This window comes from Malaclemys terrapin, chromosome 13, assembly GCF_027887155.1.
Source record: "Malaclemys terrapin pileata isolate rMalTer1 chromosome 13, rMalTer1.hap1, whole genome shotgun sequence".
NCBI lineage: Eukaryota > Metazoa > Chordata > Testudines > Emydidae > Malaclemys > Malaclemys terrapin.
This window is the reverse complement of record NC_071517.1, coordinates 14,574,858-14,602,314: the sequence shown is the minus strand read 5'-3', so window position 1 is coordinate 14,602,314 and position 27,457 is coordinate 14,574,858. Positions and strand designations below refer to the sequence as shown.

The following is a 27,457-nucleotide window of genomic DNA, read 5'->3' as shown; positions in this document are numbered from 1 at the left end:
AGACATTCAGGAAACCATCTGCTTCCTAGTTTTCTTTCATGTAGTCTGTTCTCCTTTTTCTCCTTCTCTTGAAGAAAAAATAGCAACTATGACATTCTGCTTCCCTGCTCCTTCCCTCACAAATTATTGCTACCTCGTGCACCATATTCCCTCTTTTCTGTTAGAGGAACAGCAACACTTTGGACCATTCTGCTGCTTCCCCTTTCCCTCAGAGCAGCCAGAGACTTCTCTGCCCCATTCAGCTCACCGCCTGGGCAAAATCTATGCTGTTCCTGTGAAAGCAGAACTATTAAGTTGATTGCATAAATTGATATATTTGGAGCCTTAGACAAGGGTCCCTTGTATTTTAAGGGCTGCAGAATTGTGCTTCAGCCTCTCTGCCTTTTTTTTTTTTTTTTTTTTTTTAAGTTAACGTGAACTGAGTTTGAACTGATGGGTGCATTGAATCTTCCTGAGTCTGCAGATCACATTGAACAAATGCTTAGAACGTCAGTATTTTTAGCTATGAATGGAAGGTCTCGTCTGTTTTATCCAAAAAGAGTGATCAGCCATCAAAAGGAAGGACCTCTATAGCCTGTTGTATAGGTGTTGCCATTGCTGAATTCTGTAACCGTGATCCCCTTCTAATTGTGATCATTGTAGCTGACACAGCTGCCAGAGTTATGGCGAAGTCCAGGGCTTGGCCACCAGATGATTCTCCATCACAAATTTGTTGCTCTCCTCTCTAGAAAGGTTAGGCAACTGCTCTGTGAATTTTGCCACAGAGCCCCAATTTTGAAAGTTATGTTTTGAGAGCAATGCCTGTTGATTTGTTATCCTCATTTGTAAGGAGGAGGTCAAAGAAATATTCCTGCCCATGAGATCCAACCTCTTTATCCTTGGAATAGAATACATGTGTGCATCCACATCTTAAACAACAGTTACAAAACAGGTAAGTAACAGTCTTTTCCTTGGAGAGTGAAGTGTGTAAGGGCTAATAATTATTTTAGATAAATGCATTTGAAATGTACTTTTTGTTTTAATCCCGTATCAGGTAGTTTGGGTCCATCACACCTTTGGAATAAGAAGGAAATGTATCTCAGTCCCTATGTTCCTTTGTGCTTTTCAGTCTTGGAAGAGGACTTTTGGGGGTGTTACATTAGAGGTTTGGGGCACCCAGGATGAGATTTTGAAGGAGTGGTTTGCTTTGGAGGCTAACATCCTGTTCCTCTTCACTAAAATGGAAGCCAAGTTTCATTTTTCCTCTAATCGCAAGCTACTTCTGTGCATGAAATAGTGTGGTTTAGTGAACGGAGTGTGCGTCCAGCAGTTGGGAACTCCAGAGTTCTAATCCTGGCTGTTCCACTTGCTGTGTGACTTTGGGCAAATCATTAACCTTTGTTTCTTCCTCCATTTTATACGATGGAGATATTTACCACAGATGTTAAGGAACATTGTTTGTAAAGTACTACAAATGCTAAATCCTAGGGTCATAAAAGAGGAGCAACAGTAATGTGGTAAATCAATGAAATCTTCCTAGTTTTTCAGGGCAAAATGAGGACTGGACTTCCCCAGGTTATAAATCTAGTATCACAACCCTGCTGTGACTCGTGAACCATAGTGTTTTTTTCTTCCACAGGGTATCTGTGTTTTAGCTTTCCTAATTCAGACCTGCTTAATTTGTAGTGTGGTGTAGTAATAGGGCAAGCTCTGAGTTTGAATTGTCACAACAGTTAGTATGTACTGATCATGTCCCTGTCCTCCACTATTTTTTTCCAGCTGTCCTATTTCTGACATATCATTTAGTAATGGTGCTTGCGACACAGCCAGCATGATTACTTTTGCTGAATGGAAATTGCAAAATTGAGAAGATCCCACTTCTTGCAAAATGCCACAGGATCACTGTTAGACTTCTGCAAAGTCTCTTCTATGAACTTAAAAGGAACTGTAAAACACACTCACTGGAATGTGTTTGATAGCCTCTTTTTTATTTTCTGGCAATGACTTTCAACCTCCATTCCTCAGAAGTTCTGCCAAGAGCTTTTATAAAGGCCTTGCAATTTCATTAAAGGCTGCTCTGAGAAGTTATGGTCAGAGTTGTATTTGTCTAAATGTTCTAAAAACATACAACAGCAAACGTGTATTTCGTGCTCCTAAATTTAAACGGAAAGCTGGAGGCAACTTGAACAGACTGGGAGGGACAGCAGCTTTTAAGAATATGATGTAAGCGGCAGATCTGGGAATAGAACCAGGAGAACTGACTTTACCCTGACCACTAGATAACACTACTTCTCATTTTGACACATGTTTTTGGATTGCATCAGAAGTGACTGTAGATTTTATTAAATGTTCAGTTAAGTGAATCTCATCTAAATGAATAGAATTAGTTGGTATATCACAGTCAGGCGAAGTCTAAATTACAAAGTTTTGTCAGCATAGCTGTGTCCAGGGTATGAAAAAATTCAAATTTGATTTTTTTTTTAAATAATTTCTGTGGCTAATATCAGTTTGTTTTTAAGCATTTTTTTTTTTTAGATTTTTCACCTAAATTTCAGTTATGTAAAATTATGGGTTTAAGCATTTTTAATTTTTGTAATCAATATTAATTTTCACAATTGCAGGAAATTATGGGGGAAGTCAGACTATTTAATTATAGGAAATGTTGAGATTCAAAAAGTTAAACCTTTGTAAACCGTTAAAACATAAATTGTCAACATCACTTGTCAGTATACAAAGTAAATATCCTTTAAATCAGCAAATTATACCTGTTTTTACTATTCATTTGATAGTCTACTTGTAACAAGCCTAATTCAAAAGTCTAAATCACTGGATTTTGAGTCTGGTAAATTCTCAAGCAGCATTTTTCTTTCTTTTGCCTTTCTGTAAATTTTTATTATCAATGGAAATATTTTGTCATCAGTTTGTGTGTACGCGGTGAAATCGATATTTACTGACATTTATTGATAAAAATCTAATCCTTCCAAGCCTATCTGTAGCTGACATAGCTATGCCAGCAAAACCCCCAGTGCAGGCACAGCTGTGCCAACGGAGTGCTGCTATTGGCATACCTAATCCTGTATTGCCAGAGCCTGCGTAGTGTAGACTAACCCTCAGTCTAGTCCTCTTGAGCCTTGGTCTAGAATAGACCTGTACTTTATTCAGACTCAGTGAAGCCTGTCCATGCTCCTCAGTGAGTAAGTAGGGACAAGGGAAGAGATATTCACAGGGTCTAAGAATTTGTATTTATGGTTCAGTTTAATTGCTTCATTGATAGTTTCTCTTTAGGGGGCCTGCTTAAACAGGGGTGATTTGTCTGTCAAGTTAATGAAACTTCAGCATAGGGAAACGTGTTAGACAAATGGCCATCTGAGCAGGACCTGAGTAAATTAATCCACTCAGCATAACAGCAAACTGGAGAAGTGCTGCGTTCTTCAATAGTTCCCCAATTAAATGTGGATTGGGTTTGAGATTAAGGAAGGATGTTTTTTGTGTTCTCTTTCTGTAATAGCATCCTGACCGATGTAGTTAGTTATAAAAGGCAGCTAGTTCTGGGCTTCAGTCAGAGTAAACTAGTTTGCGATGGAGGAAAACACTGTTCCCCTTCCTCTTTTTAAGCAACTGTTCTTGAGAGCAGAGCTATGGGATTTAATTCATATGAGAGCCAAGCTATGGAGTTAGATCTACGATAAAGATCTTTTTATACCACATATCGGATTGAATCACTGTAATGAAAGTGCAGTGTGTTTACTGCACTCTGGAACTACTGAACAGTCATTACTCCTTTGGTCCTAAAATCATAGGAACTAAAATGGTGAGTTTTTATGCTTGGTAACATTAACTGGGGTGCCTGTCTTGAAGCTCATTTTTGGATTTCCTCAGTATGTTAATGGTACTTTTGGGAGTCGTTAAGGTGGAAGGAGGCCCAACCAGAGAGAATGTATTGGCTACAACTACTTCAAACTCCATAAAGCTATTCTTATTATGGCCTATTAGTCGTTTGACATTTTAACTTGTATTGCTAGCACTCACTCTGACTACATGTACACTAGCCTTTCCATACAATTTCTTGTTATCAGTAATTCAGCTCCACCTACAGTAGTCACAGTGAGAGGAGTAGCGTAAATGAAACTATTGCAATCTCTCACATTTCTATCACTGTGCCTATCCTTTAAAAGGAGTCTAGATAACACAACAGTAAAAACGTTGGCACTTGATCTAGGCTTACCTATGTCTATGGTAGCAACAGTGGGAAACTTCAGTGAAAAGTTAGTGTAGATGAGGCCTGTGGCCAAACTTGTGGAGTGTTACTCAGTATGTCTTTTGTACTACTATACAACTTGAGTTAGTATAGTGGCTTTTATGGTGGTGTTTGCTTTACAAAGCTAAATACAGTTAGAAAAAAGCCAAAGAGAACAATCAAGGTGTGTAGGTTGGGGAGAAAGAGAATCATCTATCTTTTTAGATGAGTTCAGAAAATAGCCCAGATGGTAGGAGCTACAGAGAAGTGGAGGCTCTCACCAACTGTCAGTGAAGGGATAGAAGGCTGGTGCTAGGGAGGGGCATAATAGGAAGACTTGGGAGGATTAGCTTGGGCAAATTCATGTAGGATTTTAAAAACAAAGGTAGTTTTGAAATGGAACCTTGAGCACCGATTGCCTGACATGGTCCTGACTGATTCTTCGACTCTTACTGCATTTCTTACGCTACCTAATGTTAGGCACTGTGCTGTAGGTTTCCTGTCCACCATAATTCTTCGTCTGGTTTTTGTCCAGAGTTTTGCAATTTAAATGATGGAATAGTACTTGCAACTTGCCTCTAATTTACGTTACAAAGCAATCTTTCCCTCTCATCATTTCTTTGATGGTTTGGGATATTATTTTAGCATATCTGTAAGCATTCCTACAGCACAATACTGTAGTGATAGGTATGAATTGGTGTGACAGGCTCAGGGAGAGCCTTTTTCCTGTTTAGGCAGTGTGAAGAGAGAATCATGAGTCCTGGCATGGTTGGTTTCTGTAGGGTTACCATATTTCAGCAAGCAAAAAAGAGGACGGGAAGAGTCCTGCCCTAGCCCTGCCCCTTCCACTCCCTCCCACTTCCCGCTCCCCTCAGGACCCCCAACCCTCTCCCTGCTCCTTGTCCCCTGACTGCCCCCTCCTGGGACCACTGCCCCTAACTGCCCCCCAGGACTCCACCCCCTACCTAAGCCTCCCTGCTCCTTGTTCCCTGACTGCCCCCTCCTGAGACCCTCCCCCCATCCTAACTGGCCCCCTAGGATCCTACCCCCTGACTGCCCCAATCCTTATCCACACCCCCACCCCCAAACAGACCCCTGGGACTCCCACGCCCCCATCCAACCACTCCCCACCCATCTAAACCCCTCTGCTCCCTGTCCCCTGACTGCTCCGATCCCTCTCCCCACTCCTGCCCCCTGACAGCTCCCCCCCAGAACTCCCAGCCCCCTACCCCCCCCACTCCTTGTCCCCTGACTACTCCTACTGGGACCCCTGCTCCTAACTGCCCTCCAGAACCCCACCCCCTACCTAAGCCTCCCTGTTCCTTGTCCCCTAACTGCCCCCCCCAGGATCCTACCCCCTACCTGTACCCTGACTGCCCAAAACCTTATCCACACCCCCACCCCTAGAAAGCCCCCCCCCGAATGCCCGATCCCCCCCCGTCTCTTGACTGCCCCCTCCAGAACCTCCCTGCCCCTTCTCCGACCCCCTGGCCCCCTTACTCTGCCGCTCAGACCAGCGTGCCGGGGAGGAGGAGCAGGGGGAGGAGCTCCAGACTGAACGGCCGGCTGGTAATCTGCGAATGCAGGGAGGGAGGGAGGGAGTGCTCTCAGCTGCAGGGGAGAGGAGGGGGAAGTGGAGGAGGGGCTCTCTCCGGCTGTCGGAGTGGCACCATCCGTCCGGCAGCCCTGTCAGCCGCACGCGCTCTGTGGGCGGGGGGGAGTCCGGACACTTACAAATTCCCCCCGGACGCTATTTTTAACTCTAAAAGCCGGACATGTCCGGGGGAATCCGGACGAATGGTAACCCTAGTTTCTGTGACTTCCACTGTTCTGTATGTTTATGGTAACTTTCAGCTTTGTTTTATATTTCGCTGCTGACCAATATAATGCCCTCCTTCAGAGACTGAGAGAAACAGCTAGTTTCCTTCTGAGGAGAGAGGAAAATGTCCATGGATAACACAGTATAATCAAGAAAAGTACTTGAGAATGTACAGGACAAAACCAGTTCTCCTTGGCTCTAGTTGAAAGGGTTTAAACTTCCTGACTCTTGCTGCAGTGAATGGTGTCAATATGAGAACCCAACAATGTGTATGCCACGTTGAAGTAATAAGTTAAGACTTCAGCCAAACCTTCCAGCAGAAAGCAGGGTTGAAGTACAGGGCTACCCCGTCCACTTTTCAGATTGGTTGTTGTGTGAGCCTCTCCTGTTAGTTACTTTAGGATGGGCCTCTTTTTTTTTTTTTTTTTTTTTTTTTTTTTTTTTTTTTTTTTTTAGGGGCGAGACTGGGGAAAGTGTTTATACGGAGGTATGGGCAGCAGGAAATCTGGGGTGGAAAATGACAAACCTTTGAACCTTTTTGACACGAGGAGTTGAGATGTTAAGCTATGCTACTTGATTGTTGACTGCGGCTTGATAGGAAATGTATTTACACTCATTATTTGATGGCTGTTTCAAGCCTGCATTTTTCACAACCTCTGCATTTGTCTGGATGTTGCTCTGTTAGCAATAATAGATACACAGTTGTTCTTGTTACGCAGCTGTGTCCAAGAAGCTCAGTGCATCAGCTCCTGGTCTGTAAAATGGAGATATTTCCCTATCTTCGCCCTCACATGCACACACATGGGGTGTGGTGAGAATAAATTGTTTGAGATGCAAAGAAAAGCCAAAAAAATACGAAATTTAGAAAGTTGGGTATTCCTGAACCAGCCGCCTCTTCTCAGTTGTTTAACTGTATTCTTTAATGTCTAACATTTGACCTGGTGTAGTTAGAATGAGCTGGAGTGAAATTATGACATGGAGGACATAAACCAAGAGAAGGGGAACTTGCTCTGTGGTTTATAGCCTGATTTGTCTTGCTCGTGTTAGAATTCTGGCTATTTTGATGTACAGGTTACCCTGCGCTATGCTAAGGTGCTGTTTCCTTAACATATCCCTCTGCGTTGTGTCCTCTTACTGCCATTCCTAAATGCTGAGAGTGTGAGATACTTGGTGTGAAGGGTTTAGGCTACATGCCTTGCGATGTCAATAGGATCCTCAACGGAAGGACAAGGAGGGCAGCCGTGATATATACTTAAATGGTTTTCCATTGCCAGTCAGGGTCTGTCTAGGCTCCTTATACAAAGCCAGCAAAAGGAGCAATCTCAGGCTTTGTCTACATTACACAGCCATGTCGCTAAAAGTCAGATAGTGTAAACGCTGTTTGTCTGCACTTTTGCCAACAAAGTACTTCATCCCCCTATGAGCGGGGTTATCGTTGTTGACAGGAGAGCGCTCCTGCTGACTACAAGCTGTTTACACTGCTACTTGCCGCGGCAAAACTTTTGTCGGGGGGGGGGGGGGGATTTTTTAAGCACCTGTGAACGACAAAAGTTTTGTTGTTTTTAAAATTAGGTTAATTGAATATGAAAATAAATGCTATAATCAATAAATGTTTCCTGAATTATGTTAAATTTTATCCTATCTCTAAACTAATGTTCAGTATACTGCAGAATGTTGTATTGAAAATTCATAACCCTGTAATAGAAGTTGGCAGGGGAAGCTGGGGGTTTTAGAAGTTGGGCAAGGGACTGCCCTGGAGTTTCCAGCACCGAAGAGACTCTAACTGGGTAGAAATTCTAGCTATCAATAGTTAATGATGACACTGGAATTTTCATGAGGTAACAAAGTTCATTATGATAAACTACGCAGAATTGTTTCAGGCTGGCTGCAGATTCAGGAAGTGATTGCATTCAGTTAATGGTTGGAAGGTTTTCTCAGGCTTTTTTTTAAGGAAGCTGAGATACTGAAGTAAAAAGCTGCAGCTAGGGAGGATTTTGAGTAATTTTTACACTAATGGAATTGTGGAGTACACAGGGCTGTTTATAGCACAAAAATACAATATACTGCAAGACTGCATTATAATGTTCAAGTTGCAGCTGCTGTCTTCTTCCCTGTCACTTTGCAGAGCTACCTTTTAAGAGGGGTGGTGCCATAAGAATGAGTCATGGGAGTCAACATACAGTTCTCAAGATGTACATAAAGCAGAAAACATTCGGTACATAAACAGCTTTGTCCTGAGCCTACTGATCAACCTTGATGTGGTTTTTCACCCTGTTGCTGCCAACATTATTTTAACAGTAGTTACCACAAATTGCCAGCCTATTCTATTAAGTTACCTTTTTTTTTCACATTTGTGACACCTAGCAACGAAAACATTCTCACCACTCTTCCCCTCCACCACTTTGTATATCAGTACAAGCCACCCCGATATGGCTAAAATTGCAGTTGTACTCTAATAGTCACATTTGTGGGCATCCCCACTCCCCAACCAGTATATCTGAATGTGGGTGTCAGTCTGGTAATTAAGATCATTCCAATTTTTACAGTTGCTAGAGGGTCGTAGTTCTCCCATTCACAGTTTCTGCAGGCACCTCAGAACATATAGCTTGTGTTTTGAAACTGTCAGGAAGAGGATAATGTTCAGTTTGCCAGAAAGATTCTGTGATGGGTCCCTGCGGTGCAACCTGGAACTTTGGTACCGCTGAACCGTCTGTCTTCCCGACCTGGGCTCCCTCTCACACTGTGATGCTGTGACAAGCTGCAGACCCCTCCAGGTCCTGCACTCACACAACCATTTACTGGCAGGGACACATCCAGCTTTCACTAGCCACTCATAAACCAACAATAGAGAGGCTCCAGCCAACTCCCCACAGCTCCCCAGTGTAGGACCCCAGAGCTATACCACCCTGCCCTCCTTAAAAGCCTGATCAGTGTAAGTTTGTTACCCAGTCCGCTCCTCCCTCAACGTGGAGAAGACATATGTAGGTTTTTGTTAACTGATCTAAGATTTTTTCATGCACTTCACTCAAACCACTGTTTTTAGGTGAAATATAAAACAGATTTAACTACCAAAAGATAGATTTTAAGTGATTATTAACAGTAAGTGTACAGCTCAAAGTAGATTACCTAAGAAATAAAACAAAATTGCAATCCAAGTTCTATAAATTAGACAGGATTTGAATCAAGCAGTGTCTCACCCTGATGGTACAAACAGTCCACCAATCTTCCATATACAGGCTGGAATTCCTCCTTTCCCACCTGGGACCACCTGGCCAGTCCAGTCTTTGTTCCTGAGGTGTTTCCAGGTGTTGAGTTGTGGGGGGAATGAGGCCAAGTGATGTCACTTCCCCCTTTTATAGCTTCTTGTCCCAAACAAAGCCCCCAGCACAGTTAGTGGACAAGTACAGGCACAAGATGGAATCCAGTGTCAGATGAGCTAGTCACATGCCCATTCATGCTTCCATGAGTCATACCAGGTGCCATTACCCATATTCTGGCTAGAACATCCATAAGAAAGTCCATCAGGTGGGGATAAGCTTCTTCCATAGCCCATTGTGTTCATTGATGGGCCATCAACTTGAATAGTCCATTCACAATGTGCTGGCTAGACTGGATGTATAGTTACCACAGGAGCAAACCCATTTGAAATGCGGGTATATAGTCAGTATTCATAATGTCAAATACAAAAATGATACATGCATACAAATAGGATAATAGTATTCAGTAAACCATAACTTTTCCCTTGACCCCTCACGTGACCTATTTTGTATAAGATTTGTTGTGATTATATAACAGTGGTGAATATGGGGGTGCCAGCGTGTTGCTTTGGGGTACAAAGCATCACAGGTTCCTTTCTGCAATTTCTTAAATTATTGGAAATATTCACAGGGTGTAGGACTGGGAATATCTTGAATATTTTCTTCAAGCTGTTGTAGCAAAAGCTTCGTCAATGCTACCTTGCTGAGCAGCCATTCAGCAATGCCTCTTCTCTGTTTCCATGGGTACAGATGGGCTTTTGCTGATAAGTGATCTATTATGGAACTAGGAAAGTGACAGGTAGTAGTTGAGCCACTATTACTGTAACACAGGGCTGACTACGGACTCAGACTATCACATGGCAGTATTTTGTATTCAAATGTAATGGCTAAAAATATCCCTCCTCTTCCTTCCTCTTACGCACAAATGCTCCAATGTAAAAGGAACATGGTTTTTAATTTCTCATTTGACTACATCAATAGCAGATTTAGGATTTGGCTGCAAAAGAAACTCAAATTCATGTTTAACCCATACAGAGAGCAGGAATTCTCAATGCATTTCAGTGAGGATTACAGGGTTTGGGCTTCCACATTTCTGCAAGCTCCCCAAACCATCTTCATCTAGAGCAGCAAAGCTTACAAAATTTTGTTTAATACTTTCATTTGGAGGATTTAGCTCTTTCTGTATGCCCTTCAGATTACTAGCTTGTACAATTGGTTGAAGTTGGGAAGCACTGTTACTGTACTTTACAGCATTCTGGTGAAATAGTCTGAAAATTTTGTGGCAGCTTCAGTGAAATTTAAAAAATGAAGTTTTTTTAAATAAATGGGATATAAAAATAATGCTTGGGATTATGGGATAAGTAGATATGGGATTTGTCAGATTTTTCTCCTGAAATTTTCAGCAGCAAAATAGGTAACTGACGCTTTAATTGTTACCATTTGGTTTCAAAGTTCACCCCATTGAGATTGGGCCTGTTCCTACTCCTCAGAGCTGTTGTTTCAGGCTGTCTGCGGTCTCAGGAGAGACAACACTCTTTTAGTTTACATTTTTATTGTTGTATTCACATCCATAAATATTAAAAGTGTGGGGATTTTTTTAGATAAAAGCTGAAATTTTGCAGCATGCTTCTGTAGTAAGGGGTAGATTCCATGGCTGCAGAATTGTGGGATAAATTGGGCTTAGCTAAAAGAGCTGTTATCCGTTGGACTAATTATGTGGCTTCTGGCTCTCTTTGACAGCTCCACTGCCATCTACTAAATCATTTTTAAAATATTCCTTTATTTAACTCCTGCTTTGCGTTTTTCATTGCATCTCATGGCCTTTGGAGTCATATCACTGCATAGACTAAGGATCGACAGGTCTCCCATCCTTTTGAAGTCAAAGCCCAGTTTCCTTTGATTGCTATCACTAATGCATCCCTTAGCAATGCCTCCATCCTGGCATTTGGCTCTGGGCCAAATGTTAATGAGTACCCACAGGCATATAGAGTTTGGATCTCCATATCTAAGCATATCTCTAGAGCCAAGATCAAGCTCATTCAAATCATGTATGTTTGAGTATTAGAATTGCAAATTTTTTAATGCATCCTTACAGTTTTGGAAGTATTTCTTAATACTGAGCTATGATCCACCTATAAGTCTTCACTTTTATTCTAGAGGAGGGAAGAGGAGTCAGTTATGTTCCCTCAGCTACACACAATAAAAATCCAGCGTAAAGGGATCTTAATGCAGGAGCGTCTCAAAGGTTTGATTTGTGTGATAGATTCTATGGTAAAAAAAGAAACGGCACATTCCCAAAAAGTAAATATTCACTCATGGCATTCAGCATGTGCAGAACGCTATCAAATACACCAATATAATCAAATGCAAACATGCTGCAAGTCAGCCTGCTGATGACTGCCAAGATATATAGCAACTGGAGCCTAACAAACACTAAAGCACAATACTTGCAAAACAAAGGAGTAGCTGCACAAAAGGTAGTCAAAAGAAAGATCCTTTAAAATTAAATTGTCTGAATGCACTTTCATTATATTTTTTTATTTTTCTTGAGTCTGCGTCATAGAAGGTACAACGCTTTCTGTGATACTCTTGGAGAGGACAGATGCTCCATGGCTGCTCGATGCCTATCTAAGGAGTAGTTTGGTCTGGGTTGTAGTGTTGGCATTAAGGAAGAAATGGCCCTTAGATGATCATCCATTATTATTAGAGAACTGTTATTCATTTGCTAAAATCAGTCATAGTTATTCAGATTTTACTGTTGTCTACTTTACTAGGGCCCAGTTCAATCCAGAGTGGGGTTTCCTTCTTATCCAGATCTAGCTATTGGAGTGGCGTAGGTTCTGATATTAAAAGCCACACAGTCATCCGCTACAAGGGCCTTGCTGAGGCACGTGCTAATAGCTTTACTTTGTGTAATACTGCTTCCCCCTTTTCCTCCCACCCCTCCAAAAAAAAAAAAAAAAAAAAAAGTGATTAGATGGCCAAAACTTCAGAAGTGGAAATAATTGCTAGTGAAAACAGGTTTTTCCTGAGAGGATTTCTCCATTATAGAGATGGCTGTAAATCAACACAGATGTAACTTGTGAACTGTTTCAGAGTGAACAGGAGTACTTGTGGCACCTTAGAGACTAACAAATTTATTAGAGCATAAGCTTTCGTGGACTACAGCCCACTTCTTCTGTATGCATCCGAAGAAGTGGGCTGTAGTCCACGAAAGCTTATGCTCTAATAAATTTGTTAGTCTCTAAGGTGCCACAAGTACTCCTGTTCTTTTTGCGGATACAGACTAACACGGCTGCTACTCTGAAACCTGTTTCAGAGTGGTAGCCATGTTAGTCTGTATCAGCAAAAAGAACGAGGAGTACTTCAAGGAGTACTAGTGGCACCTTAGAGACTAACAAATTTATTTAAGCATAAGATTTCTTGGACTAAAACCCAGCCCACGAAAGCTTATGCTTTAAGTAAATTTGTTAGTCTCTAAGGTGCCACAAGTACTAGTTTTTTTCTTGTGAACTGTGTAACTGCTTTGTGGGTGCAGGAATAGACCTTATTTTTCACACATTTAGAGTCTAATAGTAGCATGGTCCTGTTCCTTCTTTTGCCTTTCCTCATCTTCATCTACCAAGGCAGCCTGCTGGTCCCTAGGTGCTTTTGTTATAAAGGACCAAAGCCATCTCTGAATTTTTAATCTTCTAGATTGACAGCTTTTTGTTAGTTACTCATCCAGGAGAAAATATCTCTAGAGTGGTGACTTGGGAGGGAATAAATAAGCTTGTGGGAGGTTGGCCAAAAAGCACACCTTTACAACAAAAATAAAGATACCCCTCGTGCTCTCTACTGTCCTTCATTAATACAGCTTCATCCCTTATGACTTTCTGATCTTGTACTCATTTTAAAGTGTCGTCATAGTCAGAAAAGTGCATATTAAAAATGGGTACCTTCATATTCCTACATCTGCTTGTAATGTGCCAGAGTTCCATTGACTCACTTTATGGATGTACGTCTTGTCTGCACTAGCGAACTTTACCAAAAAAATTCACCACTGCTGCTCCCTGTTCATCTGGGTTTATTTAATGGTAAAAACACCTGAAGCTGCCAGTCTTGTTTATACTTGGGCTCCCAACAGTGCTACAATATAAGCACTGCTTAAAACCCTGTGGCTCCAGTACAACCACAGGAGAGAGAGATTATCATCAGAATTGCCAAGTAAATTCTGAATGAATAATTATCAGTGGTAAAAGGAAGAATACAGCTTGTTTCTCAGGTTGAATTTGCAGTGGTGGCAATTAACCAAATACTCTCTGGATTTATAAACTGAACTTATAAGTTGCTGAGAGTAAATATGGAACCTACAGACTATGGCTCTGGCTACACTAGAGAGCATACAGCGGTGCAGCTGCTGAGCTTCTGCAAGCTGTCTAGTGTAGCTGCTCTAAGATGACGAGAGAGAGTTCTCCCGTTGAGTTAATCCACGCCCAACGAGCAATGGCAGCTATGTCAGTGAGAAGAGCTCTCCCGCTGACATAGCACTGTCCACTTTGGCGCTTAAATCAGCATAAGTTATGTCTCAGAGAGGTGGTTAATTCACACCCCTGAGCGACAGAACTTGTGTCTACTTAAGCTGTATTGTAGCCATACCCTATGACTTTCCTACTAAACCACCCAACTTCAACATTGAAGTTTCAAATGATTTCAAGTGACTTTTTTCCCTTCACCCTGCCTGTCATAGCTTTCAAAGTGCATGGGGTGCAGTGGAGCAGAATAGCAGATACGCATTTCAAGAAATGTGCATCATAAGGCCACCCTGGCTTCCTAAGCACAATTCTGTCTGTTCTGCTATATACTGAAATATGGTAAATGGTTTCATTGTTTTTGTTTCCTGCAGGTTTTGAATGAAGAATGCGATCAGAACTGGTACAAGGCAGAACTCAATGGGAAGGATGGCTTCATTCCCAAGAACTACATAGAAATGAAACCACATCCGTAAGTGGAGCATCACTGATCCCCTTCCCTCACTCTGCCTTGTTTTCATTTGCCCTTGAAGTAATAGGGAGGGCTGCTGAGCACATTGTAATGAGTGTAGGACCTTAGTCACTGGGACAGTCCTATGGACTTATAAAGGGGTTACTACTGGCTGCTGCACCCAGAACAGCCCTATTGTGATGAATCTTAATTGCACAGCTTCTACAGTTTGCAGTAGTGGAACTTTCTCCTGTACACTTCTTGAGGAGCAAGGGGAAAGGGTGTCCTGGTGGAATCCAACTAAATAAATTGCCTGGAAATTTCACAATTTTGTCAAATCTGGCAGCCAGAAGAGCTTCAGAGTCTTTGCGTAGCTCCTTATGTATTGTTCTATATTTTTTGGTAAAAATAGGAGACTATTTAAAAAACAACCCTATATTAAGAGACTGTCAAAGTTGTATGGTTAAGCACTGCAAAAATCAGAAATGCCATGTGTTTGACCTTAATTCTGCCCTATATGTGTTTGATACTTTGCAACATAGATTTTAACAGAGTAAGAGTGAAAATTGAAGTGAAGTAGCCTCTCAACCCATGTCCTTCCTCAAATACTGAAGAACAAGAACATGGGAACAGTACTGTTCCATGACTCTGGCTGGCCTCTTGATCATTTCTTTTCAGACACTTTTGCATCGCATCTCGTTCTCGGGTTATACTGAAATTCTAGCTAGTTGAAGTGTTTGACAAGAAAGCGGTAGCTCTGTGCAGTGCAACTCTGAAGAGTAAAGAATCTTCTGGGCAGTCGAACAAAAGCTGTCACCGGGGTTTCTATCAGTAACTGTAACGCGGCAGTTCACAAATACTGTTGGTGCTACTTTTGTCAATAGTTGGCTTCAGTATTTAAATAATAAAGAAGAAATTGCTATTAAATATTGAACAGGAATTATTTCTGTGAGGCCTGCCTTCCAAACAGAAGGATGAAGATTCTTCCAGGCAGTGCGCTAAGAATGTGGCGAGGAACATAGCATTAGTGGTAGATTCATCTAGGTAGGAAACATGGCAAGAGGTCAGTCAAGACCTGTGAAGGGTCTCTAAAACCGTTTAAAGCCTCGCCTACACCGGGGGAATTTTGTAGAAATTTTCCACTGTTAATGCTTGTTCAGCTCTGCTGGTGTCAGTAGTGTTGGGAGCCCTGAAGTAGCTGGCCTGCTAGTGATTTTAAGCACTGTCAATTATATTTCTTCTGAGCAAGTTTAGATGAATATTTAAATTGCTGACAGAAGCCAGTGCCCCATGGGCTCCCATCATTAGCTCCATGCATAAGCAAACAAGTATTCGCGATCCTGGAAAACTTTCCCATAATTTCCCTAGTGTGGTGCAGACTTAACTGTGGTACAGGGCTGCAAGTGTAAATAGATTAGCAGCATAGGTGCTGGAATTAGGGGTGCTGGAGGTGCTGCCGCCACCATGGCTTGAAGTGGTTTCCTTTATATACAGGATTTATAGTTTGGTTCAATGGCTCTCATCACCCCTACTATAAAAATTGTTCCAGCACCCCTAATTAGCAGTTCATATAAACAGCAAGTTGCAGGCAACTGAACAGGGACTTGAAAGTGCTAGGTTCTTTTGTAGGACCAGCATCTCAAAGGCAATGTTGTGAGTGAGCAGTATGGAGACTACTTCAGTCAAGAGAGGTTGGAAACTAAGGAGCTATCTATAGAACTTGGAATAATTTTCAATTTAAGACCTGTCATAGGGGGTGGGCTTTAAATCGTAAGTCCAATAGCTAGCCTTCAAATGTAATGTGGTGTTTTCCCCAGATCACATGGTGCAAAACTTCCAATTTGCTTCACAATTATTAACAAATGAAGCCTGAAAGAAAAGAATTAGTCCTCCAGTTGCAAAATTCAGAAACCCTTTTAAAACAAAGAGTTAATCTGTAATTTACACCAATTAATACAATAGAGAGAGGTGAGATATTCAGTGAAGAGTAGCCGGAAGCTCTGGGAGGGAGACTTCCTGCTAAGCTCAGCTCTGCATTTCATTGGCAAGGCTTGCTTTTTTCGGGTTGCTTTCATGGTGTGGTTTGTGTTAGACTTTTGGCCTGTACGTCTTAAGTGCTTGTGCATGCATACTGGGTTGTTCGCAGAATATCTCTTCACAAACATTGTGACTTTTCTGTGTGGAGGAAACACAGCCAAGCTAAATGATTGCAATGAGTGAGGCCAGAAGAACTGCCAAATTGCTGCTTGCACAACCAAGAAACTAGTCTGTATGCCTGGTGAACTTGGTATTTTACCTATCAGTGCATCCACCTCCAGCCTTGCAATATCAGCAGTAAATTCTGGTTTTGTTTTTGCAGGACAACTTCACCCAACATAACATTTGTCTCCAACTAGCTTTGTAATTAACAGATCTAACCATTCAGAAGGAAATAGTGGAAATCATTGGAATAGTGTGGCTGCTTTCTTTGGTTCAAAATGTTTGGGTATTCTGAGGATTTTGCTAATTTTTGACCCAACCTATGGAAAAGATTTGTGTGCAATATTCATAAAGCCAGAAAATATATGTTGCCTTGGATGTGTGCTCCTGAGGAGTCTGATATGTTTCCTTAAACACAAATTTCCTCTTTTATTTTTTGAACGTGAAGAATGCCTGAAAAGTTTGTGTTTTTCTGATTTGTTTTTGGATTCAAAATTCAGGTCTTCTCTATTCTGAGAACTCTATGATGACTAGGGAGCTAGTAGAATTATGACCTCACAAGAGACAAAGCTGAGCCATTGCAAAGAGGATTTTTAATAAATCCCCCCCCCCAACCCCCATTTAACTCAAATGCCTGGGAAATTATTAGAAAATGTCTGTGCTGAGGATTCAAAATTGTTCCTCTTCAATAATCGGAGATATTTCTTAATGTACATTTGAAATCTCTAATGAGCCAGCAAAACCAAGGAAAACTAATCTTGATATTTCTGATTCAAACCAGCAAAAAACAAAAAAAAAAACCTCTCCCTGGGAAAATCTTTCCAGTTTCCTTTATACACCAGAGGAGCAAAAAAAAAATGCACAAAAACATTTTTTACCTTTTGCAGGTCAACTTTAACGTGGTGATAAAATGTCAATCATACCTGAGTAATTGAGAATTAGACAGAACAAAGCAATCAAACAATAGCGAAAATCATAAGCAGAAACTATGGAAAGAATCCTCAAATTCTTAATCTAAAACTTGCAAAATGCAGTATTAGGATAAAGTAAAATGTAATGCTTCTTCATCTTTACTATGACCAAAAAGCAAAAATGTGGGAAACAGAACCCCCCTATCAATATCTTGACACAGTGAGTTCTGAAGGAGTCCCAGATAACGGTTTCTCACAATTGATTCTGAAAAAAATATAATACACTGATGTGATGGTGATAGGAGCTCCCTCTGCTGGCTCTGTGGCAATGAAGTGCTGATTTCAATGAGGTTATTGCAAAAACAAGGAAGTATTCAGTTCTGGTAGCTCCTTTGCTATTGGATACAGGGTGGGGGTGGGAATTAGCCTGTCCTTTCTGTTTGGAAAAAAGCTGTAAAACACACAGACACACACAACTTACAATAAAGTAATATACATGTAGTTGATGAGTGATGTCTGGGATTTGTAATAAAGAATGTTTCCTCCAATCTGAAAACTCTCCATAAGTGGAACTACTTGAAGCGAAGTTAATATTTTCTTCACAAGGTTTCAGTGGTGGAAACAATTTTCAGACACGCTGCCTATAGCAAAAATATCCCTGTAAACATATCAGGTGTCCTTTACATCAATGATGTCATTGATATACTGTGCATTGTATCAGACAGACACCATAGGCAGATGGTGAGAGGAGCTGGGGCTGCCAGTTATAGAAGAATCTGCTCATGGTGTGGTGAAGTCTCTCTTCCTCTAGATCATGCCTGATCCTGGAGAGCAGAAACTATTGTTCCATCTCTGAGAATTTCACCAAAAAAAAAATCCACTAAATAAAGGCCAGTCTTACAGATCTCTGTGTCCTCCCTGCAAAAGGAGCCCTCGGTATGGTAATGGAAAGGAAGTTCTTTGGAATGGAGCCCTTGCTGTTTAGCCATGAAATGGGCCCCCAACAGGAATGCCCTTATGCTCATGGATTGTGGCAGTGAGTGTCTCTTGACCCAGTTTGAGAGAACTATCACTCAGCATTTTAGCCATTCTGTCTCTAACTGAAGATAGCTCTGGTTTTCCCAACACAGCACGTGCCCAACATCCCAAACCCAGTTTGTTTTTGCTATTCTTGGACTGGAGTCCGGATTAGAAACCTGTGATCGATGAGCTGTGGGCAGCACCTAACAGACTAGGCCTGTGATTTAATTTCACCCTGGCACAGGAACAGCCAGCTACGGACTGAATGCAGTCACTTTGCTCACTGCAGTTCTGTATGAATTATTCATAATCACCTGATCCAGAGCAGACTGGAAATTGTTCTTTGGCACAAAATGCATTTTCCATTTGTGCAGTAGTGGTGCGGAGCCCCTATTAAGGCATGAAAAGCTCCTGATTCAATGATTCACAGCTATAATGTGAAGTGTAGCCTTTGAAGAAACCTGTGGGTGAAGTCTACGTTTCAATGTATTTAATAGCGGAAGAAATCTTGTTGCTTTCCCTTAAGTGCTACTAAAGTGACAGTTGTTCCTTCCTGTTAAAAATCATAAAATTTCTTTGCTTAATCCAGTATAATCTATTGTGACCCAAGACCCCCTTAATGCCAACTGGCAAGGGAGTTACAGGAATACACTGATTCTGGTGGGTATGTTCTGGTTCACCAAAGAATGTCATGTGAAGTCTTAATGACAGCTGGACTCACATTGATCATTAATAGCGTTGTGAAATGTATGTACAGATTCTCAGGATATAGATACTGAAAATATGTTTTAAAGTCTGTATCAAGGCAGAGGTGAAAAACAGGCCTTCCTTCAGACAGGAGGTAAGAAATGTATCTCTGGAATGTAAATTAAGCATTGTAAACCAATGCAGTGGATGCCTGTTGATATACAATGTGAGATGTTAGTGAAGTCAACAGGGAAGCAGCACACAGGAAAAGCAAGCCATGGGTGGTTATCCTCTTTGAGTACAGAAATGAACTTGGGAGGGTGGGTATATGTCAGAAATGAAGAAGACACCTCATCCTGCACATAGAAAGAGATTGGGCAGTGCGTTGCCATTCATGAAAACAGGATCTCAGATAGCCTTGGTTGAAAACACTTCTAAAGAGTTTGGGTGAGAGAAATTCTTTTTGACAGTAGGGTAACCTGGAAGTTTTGTCTCTAGAGAGCATGTTACAATTTTGTTTTATGTGTAACCATTTGTTTCCAATATTCTTATTCAGTGTCTCCTGAGTCTCTAGGCTTGGATGATAAACTTATTTTTGTTTTCACATAAATATATCTCAGTGCGGTGGTTTTAAGCTAAGTGCTGGTCTTGAGCTGAATCTTAAACTGATGTATATACTGTTCCTTTGGAAACAGGAAGCCTGCTAGTTCTGTGAGTAGCCAACGTCGGTGGATATCACAAGGAAACGCTTCAAAGGGACTTGGGGTCTGGGGTACATCTTCTGTTAACCTGCAAGGCAAAGGAAGGGCTGGCATTGCCCAGAAGAGTGTGCTTGAGGGGCTGACAGGGTGGTGGTGTTTGAGCTGATAGCAACCTAAGCACAAGCAAGACTCCTCCTCACTGGTGGCAGGGAGTGACAAGGTGACTCACCTGTCCTTGGAACCCCAAGAACCATCACATCTGTCTTCCAAAGTGTCTGCTTTGCAAGTCAGTACAGAGGCACTGCATTTTTTCTTAGCAAACTCAAGTAATAAAAGAGCGTGTATAATTACTTTCCATTGACCATCTTCAGTTGCCAATAGTGAAACAAATCCAGCTGTACATGAACAAAGTTCCGTAATGATGGGCCACATACATGCAGATTTCTTGGTAGTCATTGGTTAAACTGTGTATGTGCAACATGGAGAAGTAGAACTTTGTATCTTCTGCTTCAGAAACACGGGCCTCTACACCTGGAGTTGTAGAGGAAGATTTCTGTTAGCATTTGGCTGGCCCAAAAAGGGGAGCTGTTTAGTCTATTGTTTTTGTTTGGTGTTTGTTAAAGCTATGGGACCTGGTTACCAAAATACTCTCCAGAACCATTCTGTAGCCTTTAGATTTATCCAAGCAACTGGACAGATTCAACATCATCCAGGTGGGGCACCGTGCTATACATTTTCCTACTGTAGTTTCTCTTTCTGCTCTTATTGTAAATTCTACAATTTCAGTGATTTCATTTACAGACATACCGAGTCATCCCAGTATAGTAGAAAAAGGTTAGTACAAAGCCCCTCCTGGTGGAACCATGGTGGCCGTTGCTCTCAAGATGAGGGGGCATGGTACTTGTGCCGGTAAAGGTTCTGTAGAGTAGTATCAGGGTGCAGCTCAATTCATTACCATTCTTTTGAAATCACTTCACAGCCATTGGGAGCATAAGCTTTTGTGGGTAAGAACCTCACTTCTTCAGATGCAAGTCATCTTGCATCTGAAGAAGTGAGGTTCTTACCCACGAAAGCTTATGCTCCCAATACTTCTGTTAGTCTTAAAGGTGCCACAGGACCCTCTGTTGCTTTTTACAGATTCAGACTAACACGGCTACCCCTCTGATACTTCACAGCTATGTACATTTCCAATCCTGATTTTTCCATGGGGAGGGGACTGACTTTAATTCTCATCTTTCTTCTTCCACAGATGGTTTTTTGGGAAAATCCCCCGAGCAAAGGCTGAGGAGATGTTAGGCAAACAGAGACACGATGGTGCCTTTCTCATCAGGGAGAGTGAGAGTGCTCCTGGGGACTTCTCTCTCTCAGTCAAGTGAGTATTGCTCTGTAGCATCCAGTGGGCTAATTAGGACACCCCTTGTGTGATAAAAGTACAAATGATTATTCCTATTTTTCACCTCTGACACTATTTCCCACATGTGTAGTAGCAATTCTCTCTTCCAGTGACGTGCACCTGTGCTATCTTTTGTAACCATAAATATGGGTGCTCTATCCTACTAAGAGTCACATTGCTGAGCTGATGGTAACAAGATATTGTCCTGTTCTGTGTGAAACGATGTAATGGATCAGTGGTGAGAGCAGGGGAATGGGACACCATGACTCAATGGATTCTGAAGAATGATGATGATCATGTACTGTTTTTCCCTCTTCCTGCTCTTCTCATTTACTATTCTGAGGCTCTAATTCTTTCCACCTTCTGCTCTCGCTATCTGGCTGGTTGAGAGACACTTTCAAATATGCAGTTTTTCATAACTCTGTGGGAGGCACATATTTTGGGAATATCCTTGTTCTCCAGCATAGAGATGTGGAGTTGTAAAAATGGAGTGTGCTTCCCATCTCTTGTCAGTAGATTCCATGTTGGCACAGACCTCACGATTTTATTTTGGAAATGTAGCTGGGTTGCAATGAGCTATTATTACTTAATATTTTTATTACAGTAGCATCTAGAGATGCTTATTTAAATCACTTTAACAGTAGCTCCTGTGTCAGTCTCGCATATTCCCTCACAAGCTGTGAGATCCCCAAGAGGCTGCTGTGAAATAGAATGGAAATGTTACAAGCTTTAACAATATGGGATATGTACTTAAATGAACAAACTCTTGTCCTTTAGCAGTTGACGCCCTTCTTCCCCTCCACTTACAGTCGCACACCCTTTGCCTGGCAGAGCTGAGCAAGATATCCCTGGAACCTAAGCATCATATTTTGATTATCCAGCTGAGGTTGCTACAGAATACAGAGTTTTCCATGCCCATCAAGCACAGTACCTCATCAGTGTTTTCAGCTCTTTCCTTCTGTGATTAAATTCTGGACCTCATATATGGCAGCATAGAATTCTTCCATCATGCTGGCTTGTTTTAGCAGTGCATTTATATTCTGCCTTTGGCACAATAATCAGATACGCTGGAATACACAAAAGGATATATGAATGACCAGAAACAAGATGTAAATGGAACCTTTATTCCTGGAAGCTTATTCTTTACAAAACTAACAAATTGAGTCTAAATACTGGGAAACCACAGATAATCTCTGCCTGCCTAGTAGCTCAGTGATAGCTCACCTACTGATATATTTCTCAGTTTTGGGATTTTTCTGCTGATTAGCTCTTCTGAAAGGGCTTACTAAAACCTTATCTGCAGGATCTGAAGTGGAAAGAAACTGACTGAGAAAGGGAGACTTGAAGCATTAGCCATGAAATACTTGCTGCAGATTTGACATTTGGTCATAGCAACAGTAGACTGTACATCTCCAGGTATTGAAAGACTGTAAACACCAAATGAGAACTGCTGCTTGCATTTTTAATTTCTTGGAGCTATAAAGGGAAAATGTTATAATTCTGTCTACATGTACCTCTCTACTGGTAGCCTGTTTTGATCTCCCCTTCCTTCAGAAGAAAATGTATTGGAAGCAAGAGACAGAGGCTTTTATTAAATATCAAAACTTCTGTCTAGTTGCATACCAAAAGATGTAGTTAAAGTTGAGTTAAGGATGCTGCTGTGTAAGTCTATACAAGTGTTTGGGTTGTTTTGTTTTTTCTTGTTGTACTAACAGGCTTTGTGTGGGGAGATTTTAATTGAGCACTTTGTTCTGAAGTTTGAGTTTGGGATTTTGAAGTCGATCACCCAGAAGGGATGGGAAACAGAAGGTGCTGTTGTGCAGCAGCTACCTTAACTCCCTCTTAACAAAGTATTTTATAAGTACGTTTCTTTTGTTTTTAAACCTGTGAGAACCTCCAGCCAGCCTGGCTCATTCACATCTCTATCAACAGAATGGGTTTACTCTCTCATGGCTGGGATATCAAGCCTTAGTAGACAATGTTAGACATTCTTTGAGTCTTGGGGAGTTCAACTCAGGTGCTTCAGAAACAGCCAGCACCAGAAAAAGCCTGCATGCATGGCAGTTCTCAAGTCATCTCTTTACTTTGACAAAATGCCTAATCACTACTGATAAAAAAGGATGTTACACCATGCACAACATGGACCCATGGCCTCTACAACCCAAACATCCCACGGGATCTCCCCAGGACTACAGGTGACTATGGTGTACATATGTATGATGCACGTAAATATATAATGTGCATGCACATGAAATGCCATCGTTGGTGGGGAGCGGTATCTTAGGAACCTCTTGACCAAATTTACACCACACATCTTGATGGATTTTAGAGAGATTTGAAAATTTGGCTTTAAAGCAAAACCTTGTTGCAACCTTAAATATGGAGTATCTAGTAACGCCATAGTATTCCTTTAACAGGTCCTGTCTTCTGTAGCTTCTTTTTCACCCTTCTCTGTCAGTGCATAAAATGGTAATACCTTCTACAGTCTTAGCTGTGCTGATAAAGAGACCATTATCAGCTATTTATCTGGAATCATTTTGAAAGAAGCAGTTTTTCATTCCTGTCCCTAGCAGTAAAACCTAAATCTTCTGCTGTCTTAATGTTCAGCTCTTTCACTCCTGCCTGTAATATGCGTAGGGGATGTTCTGGAAAGGATGAGGTGGCACTTTATTTCTATAAACGTGGGTTCAATTTGGCTCATATTGTGAGTGGATTGACTCTGGTTTCAAGATGACATTCTTCCAGCCCCATACACTTTCTAAGTCGACTGTCTTTGTTCAGGTGGGATAACAGCCATTGCTATAGGTCAGGACTGAGTGCCTGGTATAGCTATATGGAAGGAGTCTGCATTCCACCTGCCACTCTGTTTGCCTCTCCAGCCAGTATTTTAATTCCCTCTTTCATGAATGCTGTCGTCACAAGCTTTGTTTTTTATAGTATTTATACTTTCAAAACACCCCAGACACTGATCATCTCTGATCCCTTCTTCCCTGTGCAGGGTCCGAGGAAGTGCAAAAGCTGCTTTCCACCAATCCTTAGCCTGCACAGATGGCAGTGGGTTAGTGTATCTCCAGAATCATTTGAGACCTAGATTCACAGTGATTAAGAAAGGAAACTTTATGCTATTTATGCTTGGAATTGTCTTCCTAGATTTAATCAGTTTCCATTCATGTCCTTCTAGGAAGAGAGACTCTGTATGACTGATACATACAATCTGTCTTCTCTCCCTCTCCCACATCCCAGGTTTGGAAATGATGTGCAGCACTTCAAGGTGCTCCGAGATGGGGCTGGCAAGTATTTCCTCTGGGTGGTGAAGTTCAATTCTCTGAACGAGCTGGTAGATTATCACAGATCCACTTCTGTCTCCAGGAACCAGCAGATATTCCTTCGGGACATTGAGCAGGTGCCACAGGTAAGATGGTGGGAGAGAGGAGCATTGCCACTATAACCAAAATGGAGAGCTCTCTGACAGCAGCCCAGGGTCTGAAGGATTGCTTGAATTTTAAGTAGGAAGATATGGGGAGAGAGAAGTTAACCCTTTAACTTTCTCTCTCTGATTCTGATTCTACAATTCTGAGCCATGGATTCTGCAGACTAATTGTATTGAAAAATAAATGCAGCCCATGTGCCTTCTTTTGGATGGGCTTTGTACCACTATAAAAAACTTGTAAATCCCCTTCTATTCTGGCAAAGGATGTCCCTATGACTTTTTAATCACCCAGTTCACATCTTTAAGAATGATTTGGGATTATGCCTATCCTTCAATACATAAAGCACCATAGTGAGTCCATCTGTTCGTTCCCACCAGTAGACATGGTCTTAATCATATGTTACATTCCCTTCCCCCTGCTACTTTCATGGGATTTTGATTTGTTTGAATTCGTTTTTAGCCAGCAGTGCCCTCAGCAATACACTGCATACCATCAATATCTTAATGCACATTCCTCTTCAGAGGCACACTGTAGAGAATGGTTAAGGATATTGGCATATGGAACTTCTCTCCTCTAGGTTGCTGGTTTGAATCTAGTCCAAACTGGTAGTGACTAAAGTTATGGTCTAATGGTTACTGGTTTTAGTTCAGCTCCCAGGCACACCAAAATACCATCACAGTTGGCAATTGGTGTCTGTTGGGCTCTGCAGGAAGATCATCTGACCATTCGATGTGGCCCCTCCAGTCCAGGCTTGAGACATGCTGGAAAGGCTGAGGGGGAAACTTAGGGTATGTCTAAAATAGAGCGTGAAGTCATGAATTCCAGCTCAAGGCGATATACTCACACTAGCTCTGATTACCTAGCGTTCTAAAAATGGAAATAAAGCTGCAGTGGCACAAGCAGCAGGAGGGGCTTGCTGCCCCAGGTATGATCCTGTCTGAGTCCAGAGGTATGGACTTGGGGCAGCTAGCCCCTCTCGCAGCTTGTCCTACCGTGGGTACACATCTATTTTTAGCATGCTGGCCCAATCAGAGCTAGTGTGGGTATGTCTCCTCAAGCTGGCATTTACACCTTCCAGCCCTAGTGCAGATATACCCTTATGCTGCTCTGTCCATGCTCTACCTAGTCTATAGGTAAACAGGACCTCAAGGCTATTGGACCAGTATTAAATTAACCATATCAAAAAACACATAGCTGAAAAATACAGAAAACATGAAAATAAAAGTACCTCCTAACACCATAAGCTCATTTTTAAAATGAAGCTTTATTTTTCATAAACACAGTATACAGATTTGCAGAAAACAGGTTGGATAAAGCAGCAAAGAGGCCTGTGGCACCTTATAGACTAACAGACGTATTGGAGCATGAGCTTTCGTGGGTGAACACCCACTTCATCGGATGTAGAGACCAACACCAACAAAATCTTCACCAAGCATTCTCAGAACTACGATACCCGCAAGAGGAAATAAGGAAACAGATCAACAGAGCCAGACATGTACCCAGAAGCCTACTGCAAGACAAGCCCAAGAAAGAAACCAACAGAACTCCACTGGCCATCACATACAGTCCCCAGCTAAAACCTCTCCAATGTATCAGTGATCTACAACCCATCCTGGACAACAATCCCTCATTTTCACAGGCCTTGGGTGGCAGGTCAGTCCTTGCCCACAGCATGTTCTCACCAGTAACTACACACCGCACCATAGTAACTCTAACTCAGGAACCAATCCATGCAACAAACCTCAATGTCAACTCTGCCCACATATCTACACCAGCGACACCATCACAGGACCTAACCAGTTCAGCCACACCATCACCAGTTCATTCACCTGCACGTCCACCAATGTAATATATGCCATCATATGCCTGCAATGCCCCTCTGCTATGTACATCAGCCAAACTGGACAGTCCCTACGTAAAAGGATAAATGGACACATCAGATATTAGGAATGGCAATATACAAAAACCTGTAGGAGAATACTTCAACCTCCCTGGACACACAATAGCAGATTTAAAGGTAGCCATCCTGCAGCAAAAAAAAATTCAGGACCAGACTTCAAAGAGAAACTGCTGAGCTTCAGTTCATCTGCAAATTTGACACCATCAGCTCAGGATTAAACAAAGACTGAATGGCTAGCCAACTACAAAAGCAGTTTCTCCTCCCTTGGTGTTCACACCTCAACTGCTAGAAGAGGGCCTCATCCTCTCTGATTGAACTAACCTCGTTATCTCTAGCCTGACTCACTCTTGCTTGCATATTTATACCTGCCTCTGGAAATTTCCAGTACATGCATCCAAAGAAGTGGGTATTCACCCACGAAAGCTCATGCTCCAATACGTCTGTTAGTCTATAAGGTGCCACAGGACTCTTTGCTGCTTTTACAGATCCAGACTAACATGGCTACCCCTTTGATACTTGAGATTGGATAAAGTCTGTCCAAAAAAAATTCACTCAACATGAATGACTGGTGGTTAGAAAACTTTAAATGGAAGCATTTAAAATTTCAGTGTGGTCCAACGGTCATTGTTTAGGGGAAAAATTAAGTGTCATGGTATAGGGTTGGTTAAGAATACTCATTGAACGTTGTGATCTGTGTGGGAAGCAAACTGAGGAAGAATAAGAGTAATGAAGCTGTTAAAACACAGAAAGGAAATGGAGAAGGACAAGGATACAGAGGTGAAGGGAATATCTAGTGGAGACCCAGTAGCATATACAATATGGGCCTCTGATAAGACATGGTCACAAAAAGGCGCAAGAGACTCCACCTTGTTGAGTTTTACTGTAACTCATTCATTTAATTAATTTGATCATTTTCAAAGGCCTTGTGTATTCTAAACTTATCCTTTGAGCATCTTGTCAC

At 41.7% G+C, this 27,457-nt stretch overlaps 1 protein-coding gene across 2 annotated transcripts in view; it reads left to right on the top strand.

Moving 5' to 3' along the window:
* GRB2 (growth factor receptor bound protein 2) overlaps window positions 1-27,457 on the top strand; it is a 78,058-nt gene that overhangs the window by 48,175 nt on the left and 2,426 nt on the right. For both annotated transcript variants that reach the window (XM_054047179.1, XM_054047178.1), the window contains exons 3-5: window positions 14,178-14,275; window positions 21,022-21,144; window positions 24,409-24,577. In XM_054047179.1, coding sequence (XP_053903154.1) covers window positions 14,178-14,275; window positions 21,022-21,144; window positions 24,409-24,577 — 390 coding nt within the window. The remainder of the gene's footprint in view (window positions 1-14,177; window positions 14,276-21,021; window positions 21,145-24,408; window positions 24,578-27,457) is intronic.